This window comes from Etheostoma cragini, chromosome 14, assembly GCF_013103735.1.
Source record: "Etheostoma cragini isolate CJK2018 chromosome 14, CSU_Ecrag_1.0, whole genome shotgun sequence".
Taxonomy (NCBI): Eukaryota; Metazoa; Chordata; class Actinopteri; order Perciformes; family Percidae; genus Etheostoma; species Etheostoma cragini.
In genome coordinates, this window is record NC_048420.1 from 16,571,029 (window position 1) to 16,581,409 (window position 10,381).

The 10,381-nt window shown below is 39.3% G+C and overlaps 2 protein-coding genes across 3 annotated transcripts in view; both read left to right on the plus strand.

Annotated features, from left to right (window-relative positions):
* The first annotated feature begins 1,850 nt into the window (after positions 1–1,850).
* On the plus strand, positions 1,851–3,769 carry LOC117957142 (ictacalcin-like). Its single transcript, XM_034892736.1, has 3 exons — positions 1,851–1,859; positions 3,105–3,250; positions 3,456–3,769. Exons 2-3 carry the CDS (start codon positions 3,113–3,115, stop codon positions 3,603–3,605), a joined length of 288 nt encoding a protein of 95 aa, XP_034748627.1. The 5' UTR covers positions 1,851–1,859; positions 3,105–3,112; the 3' UTR covers positions 3,606–3,769.
* Positions 3,770–6,155: 2,386 nt separating this feature from the next.
* Positions 6,156–10,381, plus strand: part of snx27a (sorting nexin 27a) — a 17,986-nt gene continuing 13,760 nt past the window's right edge. The window contains exons 1-3 of one of the 2 annotated variants that reach the window (XM_034891825.1): positions 6,156–6,644; positions 9,475–9,700; positions 9,883–10,075. In XM_034891825.1, coding sequence (XP_034747716.1) covers positions 6,328–6,644; positions 9,475–9,700; positions 9,883–10,075 — 736 coding nt within the window. In that variant the 5' untranslated portion in view covers positions 6,156–6,327. The remainder of the gene's footprint in view (positions 6,645–9,474; positions 9,701–9,882; positions 10,076–10,381) is intronic. The other variant, XM_034891826.1, reaches the window with a different exon arrangement.

Here is a 10,381-nt window from a genome sequence, read left to right on the forward strand (position 1 = left end):
AAAAATATGCATAGAGTTGCCATAGTGCTAATTTTTACATCTCTGATTTCTGGTCTTTGCAGAATGACTCATGAGCTTCAGGGACATGACTGTGAGTCACGGCCTGCACCACAAAATTGCAAGGAAGAGAGAATCCACTCAGGACCATAACAATCCACCCTCAGTGAGTCACTTTGCCCAAGTGTTTTCATTTTGGAATCATGCACATCTCGAAAAATTAAATAAGAATAGAAAAAAGTCAATTGTATACACAAAGGAGTGGAGTTAGTTAATGCAATATAAAATTAAAGTGTTCTCTGATACATACTTGGATAGAAAATACCATCCTCATTTAATTTAAAACATACGTTGCTGTTCATTGCTTTGGTCTCTGATTTTCAAGAAGGGCGTTGCAACCAATGTCTCATCACAATTGGTCTTCATCATTTGAAAAGTCAGAAAAAGAATCCAAATGTATTTGGGGTTTGTTGCGCAGACGCATACAAACCTGTAAATGCAAACATAGAAGGGGAAGTGGAATAATGTTTCAAAACACATGTGCACAAATTAGTAATATCTAAAGTTACTGTTTTAAGAAAAAAAATGATCATCAAAAAAAATATATATTATAATGAAACAAAAAAAACTTCTTGTAAAATAGCTCTTTCTGTTTTGACCGTGCCATCAAGAGTCTTGAGTGGTTTGTTTTTGCAAGTGTCTATGCTAAAGTCTATTACACAGCTAGTAGCTCAGTATTAGAGTGGCCATCTGCCAATTGGGAGGTTGGGGGTTTGATCCCTGGCCCTGCAGTCCAACGTCAAAGTGTCCTTGGGCAAGACACTGAACCCTGAGTTGCCCCCAATGCTGCGATAGTGTAAATGTGGGTGAATGTTTATCTGATGAGCAGGTGGCACCTTGGCCACAGTGTGTGACTGGTTCCTGTGTGATGTGAAAAGTGCTTTGAGTAGTCGTTTAGACTAGAAAACTGCTATATAAGAACAGGCCATTTACACAATTGTGGCTTTTCTTTAAAATGGTTGAACAAAAGTGACTTCTACATAGAGCAGCTGTATGAGTCCACACCACTACAAAAAGTGATTCAGTTCACATAGTAACTGCTGTCCCTTCGTTCATCAGCTTGCAAAATATATTCAATGAACAAGAGAAATGCAAGAATCCAGTTTGGGATGTTTCATCCACTTCTCAAGTCCATTTCTTAAACAATTAATAATAACAGTGCTTATTCTTTTAAGAGTCATGTTCGTCTGAAAAACACAAGTAAATTAAAAACCAATCTCAAATCCCACACATCACAACACATTGCATCAAAGAGTGAACTTACGTGACTAACTTGGCTTTAATTATACTGTAGCTGTAACAGCCATGAATTAGTGCAAAACATACCCTTTTGCTTTAAAAAACAGGCGTAAGCATACTCATGCTGAGTCTTTCCAGCAATAGTTCAAACAGGTTCAAATGCAATCCTGAAATCATAACATTAGAAAGATCTTTCAAAAATCCCTTAAGAATGCAAACGTGCATGACACTCATCCAACTGTAAAACATTGTTCACATGAAGTGTGAAAGGGCTCATAGCAAACTCCTTAACAACCAGCATGAATAATCATCAGCTGTTTGTTGATGAATTTCTAAGCAACAACAATCAATCCAGTGTTTCTTAAAGAATAACTTGAGAAATAAATAAAAAAAAGTATCAAGCCACGAGGGGAGAAGTGGGAGTGTTTGGAGATGAAAGGAGTGTTACGGAGGGATGGATAAAGGGTGTGGTTGTATATAAAGCATCTTTTGCATCCTTTTCCATCACTACAACCACTGACTTCCACTCTCCAATCTCATTAAATCTCTGCAAATCAGCTTTGGTGAGTAGAAAATTCTTCTTAGGAAACTCTTCACTTTATTGTAGTTTTATTTGTATGAAATACAACTGCAGTTACCAAGTTACCAGCTCTGTGTGCATTTTGTCATTTTTAGCTTTCTTCACTTGAAACAGACATTCCTCAATTTGCTCCGATGACAGTTGTTCGACTAACTTTTGCCTGGAATGTCCTTTTGCTGTTGCATTGTAATTTCGGAAGCATCAAGCTTTCAATCTTGTTTAAAATTCAAACAAAATTATACATTGAAACAGTAATGCGGCATTTGTTATGTGCTAGACTCCTCCGCAATTCCCACCTGTTTACAAACCCTCTGCTGCCACAATTTCCTCAGCTTACCACACCCCAGAGAGCGAGCAGCACCACGTGAGTCAGAATGCAAATATAACGGACTCTCTTGGGTTTATGGAGTCAGTGGAAAAAAACTCTTTTCACAAATGCAGCATTAAGAGAATAAACATTGTACATCACTACAGGGACTTTAGTCAAGTCTTGACCTGCTTCTTTACCTAGTTCAACTGCATTACCTGGAGAGATTAAACTGTTGCCATAATAGTGTATCACCCAGCAGAGAACATTCATTAGAGGCTGGTGACGAAATAAGAGTGGAGTTGCCCCAGTCGAAACCTAAGATTTATTTTTTATCCAGCTCGACGGAAAACCCAGAGGAAAACACTGGCAGAGACAAAAACAATGATGTTAACCACTGCCTGCTACTCAAGAGCTCTTAATAAATAAATTAGAATGCATTCTTTTGATTTGTCTATGTATTAACACTATATATCTATGGATATAGCTTCTCAAGCTGTGGCAGGAGTACTATAAACTATTGGCCAACACTGGAACAATAGCAAAGCAGAGTTGGATGTCAGATTTTAAGGACCACGCCTTTTCCCTTTCCTTTCCCTGCAACCAGTCTGTTAAATTGTGGCTATAAAGGCTGTCCTTTGTTAACATTCCAACTTTGACCACAATGACACACAGTCCGTTAGAGTGCGTGCCAGTGAAAGTTACCAGACTTTACCTCTAGATGGAGTCATAGCAGCATTAAATGAGAGCACCATCCTTGAGCAACTTCTTCAGTTGGCAAACTGAAGATATAGAAGGAAAATACTGTGCCAATCTGACCAGACCCCATGCCACCTAAACCACACCCTGCCAACACAGGGACATGAGGACGAATTTCCATGTTCCATATTTAACTTTATTCTGTCTGTCCCTTTGAACCAGCTATCATCATGTCTGACGTCCAGAAGGCCATGACGCTCCTCATTAACTCCTTCAGCAAATATGCTGGCAAGGAGGGTGACAATCAGACCCTGAATAAGGCAGAGCTGAAAGATCTGCTTCAGAATGAACTTGGAGATCTGCTGGGGGTGAGTGACCTCTGACCTCTCCCTATCTCAGTCCTGCACAACCAACAGGATGCACACTTGCTTACTCTACATGTGTGCTGGGGTGCATTCTATGGATAGGATGGTGAATGTTCTTGATAGAATTTGTGCATCGTCACACATCGCCTTTAGTACTTTCCGCCCATGCACATGCCCAATGACAATTCAACACTTTTCTCACTTGCAGAAAGCCAGTGACAAAGCGGCGGTGGACCGCATCTTCAAGACCTTGGACGCAAACCAGGACAACAGTGTGGACTTCAACGAGTTTGTCAACATGGTCAGCTGCCTCACCGTGATGTGTCACCAGTACTTCAACCAATCAGCCAAAAAATAAGGATCCAAGCGCCACCTTGGGGCCAGCAGAGAGATAGAGATCCCATGACAGCTGTTCTGAAGAAGAAATGCATTTTAACTACTATTTACTAAAAAGACCTTGAAGTCACAAAACTATATACTGTAACGCACAATGAAATAAACTTCTTTCTTTGAAAAACTTGACTTGTGCACTTCATGTATTACTGAATGGTCGGGGGAACAATATTTTTGACAATATTTGATAGTTGCACATACTCCATAGTTTAAGTAAGCTTATGATTCTTGCCCAAAACACTTGAAGTGGTTACGTTTTGTTGACACTAAGCTTTCACACCACTTTTTTCCTGCTGGATTAATTTGAAAGAATATAAGTGCAGGTTATGGCAGGAAAGATGTCACCATAGAGATAGAGCACACAAACCAAAACCAAACATTCAAGTATGTGAAAAGAAATAACACAATCTTCATTTTACACATGCAGTGTTAAATTCACAAGCAATAGCACTCAATTCTATAAATTTTACTGTTAGAACCTTACAGTACTTCGTCTGGTATGACCAGCAGCTTACGGCGGCTAATGTAAGCAATGTTTGGATGTTAAACGTTGTTGATCAAGCTAACTCTTGTGCAACTCATATGTTACATACAGTCTCAAACAACACTACACAGGTGGGATTAATTCTTTAAACACATCTTTTTTTTGCTGAATGAGTTTAAATATGTTAAACAGACAAATAAAAAATATATATCTATGATTTGATAGGGCCATCACAATGGCTCAACGGTTAGAACTTTCAGCTCACATGTCCTGGGTTTATATCTGATCTGGCAGGCTGGGGCTTTGCTATACTGTATGGAGGTCTGCCTGTTTCCTGTTTGTGGCTTTCCTGCAAATGCCTCAGTTCCTTCACAAGACGTGCAGCCAGGTTAGACTGGCTGAATTTGAATTTAGAACTGAATTGCCTTTAGATGTGACTGTGAATGCAGTTGTCTGTATGTGTTAGCCCTGTGAGATACTGGCAACCTCACCTGGTTACCCTGCATCTTGCATGTCAGAATAGGCTGCCAGATTAGAGGCTATAGAAAGTAGATAAAGTGGATTAAGAGCATGGTTAGACTTCCATGTGGAGTACCAGTAAGTTCTCTGATTATACAGTAAGTTTTCAAATAAAATGAATAAGAGCTTTGAATTGAGTATTTTTCCATGATGGCATTGGTAATATTACTGTACACTTTTATCATTTCTGCTTCTTCAATCAACATAGATTTTTAGACTCTAGTCCATGGTCAGTATAGGTGATGCGTGTCACTAAAGCAGGGAGAAGCTTTAGCAACAATGTTCTTTTAATGCCATGCATTTTTTTTTAAATTAGTACTCGTGTAACTTAAGGGGGGACAACATGCAAGTTTTCAATCCAAACAAACACTGCAGCTTGTGACGTCACAGCTTACTTTTCTCTCTGTGTACTAAAATTAGTAATCACCACCTCTATTGCAGATGACTGCCTGTCCTTGATGGATTATGCAAGAATTGCTACTATTCTTTAGGTGAAAATCCCCAGTGGCCCTAAGTAAGTGAAAAGAAACATTTTCTGGTATTGAAAGCTTGCTTTGAAGGGAATGGGCTGGTTTGTGTATTGTTTCAAAGTAGTTTAGAAAGCCCCCAGACCGATGGATAATTATTGAGTATTTTTCAGAGTGGCTACATTTTTAATTAAATAATATAAATATGTTATGCGTGTTCTTTTAAAATCAGATTATGTTTAAATGAATATCTATAAAACTTTATTTTCTATGATCTCTTACTTTCACTGAGAGAAAAAATTATTAAAATGTAACATAAGCTTTGAGATAAAAATGTGCTCAATGGAATGAAGGAATTTACAATATAATAAAATCAATAAATCCCTTTTTCATATACATTTTTTTGTTCCTATCATATTGAATAACATAGCAATGAAAATATGAGAGTGAAACAGACCAGACTTTTGCATGGCATTACAATGTGCAGAAACATTGTAATAATGTATGTAGTGATTCTGTGTCAGCCCTCGCATGCATAAAGGCAGGCACAGCCAGAAGTTATCAGGACCTTCTTTATTATGTTTTGTATACAAATTTGAGAATGGTTTGACTCAAAAAAGGAATTGTTGCTTGTCAGAAGCAGAGTAAGTAACTCAACAATGGCTACAGCATGGGGATATCACAATAAAAGGGAGACATTTACACGCAATCCAAAAAGGAGAACGACAATGTATGTTATAGACGGAACCAATTTAGGTTTTAGGGGAACCAAAACAGAAAGAGCAAGTAACAGTAACTAGGCTGAGCATTTGACACAGCACCCTTAACAGCACACATCACATTGTTGGGATCATTGTGACGTAGGCTACCTGAAACGGTAGAGCATGCTTGCAGGGAACATACAGTATGTGCAGAGAAAGGGGATATTTGTGAAGAAAGGAAACGATTTGAGATAACAAGAGATGGCAGTAGTGCAACATTAAAGATGCAAGCTGCCCTTTAAACCCAAAGAAGAAGAACAGACTGCGACGCCTCCGGGTGGTCACGTTATCAGGCCGCTTCCATAGTTGTCTCGTGACGCTACAGAGGGGCGGGTTTGGTTATCAACAACATAGTCTGTCTGTGGAGCTAACGTTACCGAGGGACAGATCCAGAGTGCTGTTTCGAATTGAAAATAAGAAAACCGACTAAAAGGGGGGCTAGGGACTGTGGATAAGATGGCGGATGTAGGAGACGATGAAACTCGATCGACTCTCCCTTCGGCATCCCGCAACGGTCCAGTTGTCGGTTCGTCTGCGGGCACCGCGGGCCATAACGCAGCTTGCATAATGGTAACGTCGGGTCCGCGGACGGTGAGAATCGTCAAGTCGGAGTCTGGCTACGGTTTCAACGTTCGCGGTCAAGTCAGTGAAGGAGGACAGCTTCGGAGCATCAACGGGGAATTGTACGCTCCTCTTCAGCATGTTAGCGCTGTTTTGCCCGGAGGTGCGGCAGACCGAGCTGGGATAGCAAAGGGTGACAGGATCCTAGCGGTGTAAGTCGGTTTCTATTCGTTTAGCACAGCCAGCTAGTTAGCAAGTAGGCTAGCTACCCTTAGCCTGTGTATGTGTTAACATTAGCTATTTACAAGGGATAATGCTACGTGACCTGTCTGTTATGACAACAAACCTAACTTTAACCGTTTACATAACTAGCTAGCTAACTGGATGTTTTTTCCAGTTTACGGGTTAGCTAATACGTATTACAAAACATTTAGAGATGTAGCTAGCAAGCTAATGTAAGATGCATCAAGTTCACGCTAGTGAGTTAAGTTGAAAGCTAGCTTGCTAACCAGCTTACATAAATTGGACAACAGGCTGTGCATGTTGATTAGCTTTAGCTAACGTCTTGTTTAGCTAGCTTGCTAGCCCTTTGCGAAGTGACTGTTAGAGTATGGCTGGGTAGGGGGACAAAATTAAATGACAACCATGTTGACATTGTATCGTCCTATGTATAATAGTAGGTCATGTGTATCATCATGTCATAAAAAATGTATCGCTATGGTGTTAGCTTTTGTATGGCCCTTTATCTCTACCAATGCACTGGATTGGCTTTGATATGAATACCCATTTCCTGGAGACACCTTGCAGACGTGTTTTTTGTCCGGTCAAACACTTTCTGTTTATGTGCCAGTTGAAGGCAGGCAAATTAACTGTCAGTCTTTAACTAGAGCAGATTTTCATGAAAATAACTTAATTGTTAAAATTCTCTTTTATCAGGTATATCACCAATACTTTTAATAACCTCTCCCCACATAGCCTTTTTCAATTCGTATTTGCAGACAGTTATATTTCTAAGAATGTCAGTCTCCATGACTAAACTATTGATTTCCCCACCATGGTTGGAAGCCAAGGGTAAATTCTGGAAATTGTTAAAGGAAAGACTTTAAATGTTAGTAGTAAATAAAGATGTACTGTTCTACGGATAGACCAAGTGTGTCTTAGAAGTCATTTTTTTATGTGTGGTCTAGCAAAAGCTTTAAATGAGCAGTGAAAACATGTTTATGTATTACTGTGACTTGACTATATGTTTAACTTAGAAAAAGGGAGAAGAGAAACTGAACACAAGGAACACTGGTGTACTTCTACTTGCTGAGACATCAAAAACAATTCACCCAACCTGTGTTTTCCCCATTTTAATTGGTAAATCTCTCATCTCTCATCTCAGATCATGTGATTTATTAACCAGCTTGAGCAATTTGCAAAAACTCTAAAGAATCCTCCAGTTAAGTATGTCATATGTCAGCATTTTACTAGTCTTATAAACAAGGGAACAGTGCTGCTTTACTGATGGTAATAACCCGCTAACTTATGTTATTTCATATGGAGAAAACAATGTAAGATTTTATAAATTGTGGCATTGGTGATAGGCTATTAGTGGATTATTGTCTTAATCATTAACTTATCAGTTTTGATTAATGATTTTCACAAATGAGATTCTCATATTTTTGAAAAGTTAATGATTATTAAAGCTTTCATTCTGGGAAAATACTTCATACCACACAATTTCAGCTAACAAAATGGGAAGAGCTGCTGCCTTTGTTAGCTTTTTGCTCCTGTTCATAGTAATAATTTGTGTTTTACGGTTCGTCAGGCATCACTTAGGCTATGGTAAATAAATTCAGACTTCAATCTTTTATAGACTAAATATGTCATCAAAACATATTCGCAACACATTCACTTAGCCTAATTCAGGTATTTCCAACCCTTTTTGTTGCTGTTGATCAGCAACTGACACCTTTCTGGCAGGCATTGCTTTGCTTCTGTTTTGTCTAATAAGAGTATGATGTGATAGTGTTGAGACCAAAACTTCTCCTTTTTACCTTTACCTTTTCGCTCACCTCCTACAAGTACTGTTGCTGTCCAGTTGAATAACTCAGAGGAATGCCGTCATGTCCATTACTATTTCCATTATAAATCAGCTTTTCATTTCCCATTGTTGACTTTATTTTTCCCTAACCACTCTTTATCTGTTTGACCTATTCCCGCTTTGATCCATGATGCCATACAGATATACATTTGTAAGCAACAGACATGTCATAAAGTGGATACACCAAGCTTGCACTTCTTGCGCCCTCCTCTCCTGGGTCGGTCCCGCTGTTCTCATAGGAAGATTAGCAGTGGCACCTGATGCTGGTGCCATCTGGCCTCAGCAAAACCAAGATGGCAGGTGTCTTACTGCACCAAATGAAAGGGAGATATTAGAGCTGACCTGGTTAGCACTCCCAACGTTGTGTATATCAGTGGAGGACAACATCGATGGCATTACACACACCATAATAGTAAAAATGAAAGAGATGCACATTTGCTGCATTAGTAGAATATCATATGTAATATAATTATGCCATCCAGATCTGAGATGAGTGTATCGTTATTATTAGTTAGTTATTTTGTGACATGATCAATCTACACAAAATACGTTTTCTCTACCCGAGGAATTATAAAATTCAGTGTTTAAGTGGACTGTTGGTTGTAATCATTCGGTCACAGCCGTTCAACAACTGCCTCAGCTATTTGTGGACTCCATGTTACCTTTTATAAAAATAACTTACTGGGTTTTAAATGTGGGGAAAAGAGAGCACCAGTATTGGATTGGTATCTGATTTTGAGAGATACTCAGAGTTGAAGTATTGGGATTGATATCAGGAGAAAAATGGTTTGATTAGTCAATTTTGAAATATGCGGCGTCAGTATTATTAGTCATAAATTGTTTATGAAGGAAAAAAGCGGCAGGAAAAGAGGGTTTTTAAAACTTTTGCTGACTTTCTTTCTGTCTCTACCTCCCTTCTTCCTCCACACTTTTTCCTTCTTTGACTTTCCCTCCAGTAATGGGGTGAGTGTGGAAGGTGCCACCCATAAGCAGGTGGTGGACTTGATTCGTGCAGGGGAGAAGGAGCTGGTTCTGGCTGTGCTGTCTGTTCCAGCACAGGAGGCTGATGGATTGGAAGGAGGAGAAGATGTCCAACCCAACTATGACTACAGTGACAAACAAGCAGTGCCCATTTCCATTCCCACATACAAACATGTAGAGCAGCACTCCGAGAGGTTTGTGGTGAGTACTGATATGACACATTACCTTACCCCTTCTTTTCCTAAACAAGCTGTTTTGGCTGACCCTATTTATCTATGGCAGTAGTGGAAAAAAAACTTGTAATTCTTGATTGTAGACATCTGTTTCTTCTACTCTAATTCACTACTGTCTGTCTGTCCTGTTTTTTTTCTCAATGACCATAGGTGTACAACGTGTATATGTCCGGTAGACAGCTTTGCTCAAAGCGCTACCGAGAGTTTGCCATCCTGCACCAGAACCTAAAGAGGGAGTTTTCCAACTTCAACTTCCCAAAACTTCCTGGTAAATGGCCCTTCTCCCTGTCTGAACAGCAGTTGGATGCTCGCCGTAGAGGACTGGAGGAATATCTTGAGCGAGGTAGGCTGATGTGGAAATGTCACTGGCGTTTAAACCCATTTGTGTGTTGATTTTTAACTTGGGCAACAACAAGATGTTTTTCTGTTACTATTCCACATGCTGTTCAAGAAGAATGCCAGCTCCATTTTTAAAGCCTGATGAGTACGAAAAAGCTATTTAGACCCATTAAAATCCACAATAGCTTTACAAAGGAAAAAAAGAAATGATTTAATGTGTACAAGCAGAAATCATGTACAGTTGTGGTCAAAAGTGTACATACACTTGTAGAAAATCACAATGTTATGGCTGTCTTGAGTCTTCAATAAG

Excerpts from the sequence above, each read along its gene's own strand:
- LOC117957142 (XM_034892736.1), top strand. The coding sequence starts at position 3,113 with ATGTCTGACGTCCAGAAGGCCATGACGCTCCTCATTAACTCCTTCAGC. Across the intron at positions 3,251-3,455 it reads AACTTGGAGATCTGCTGGGG|AAAGCCAGTGACAAAGCGGC; the intron begins GTGAGTGACCTC and ends TCTCACTTGCAG.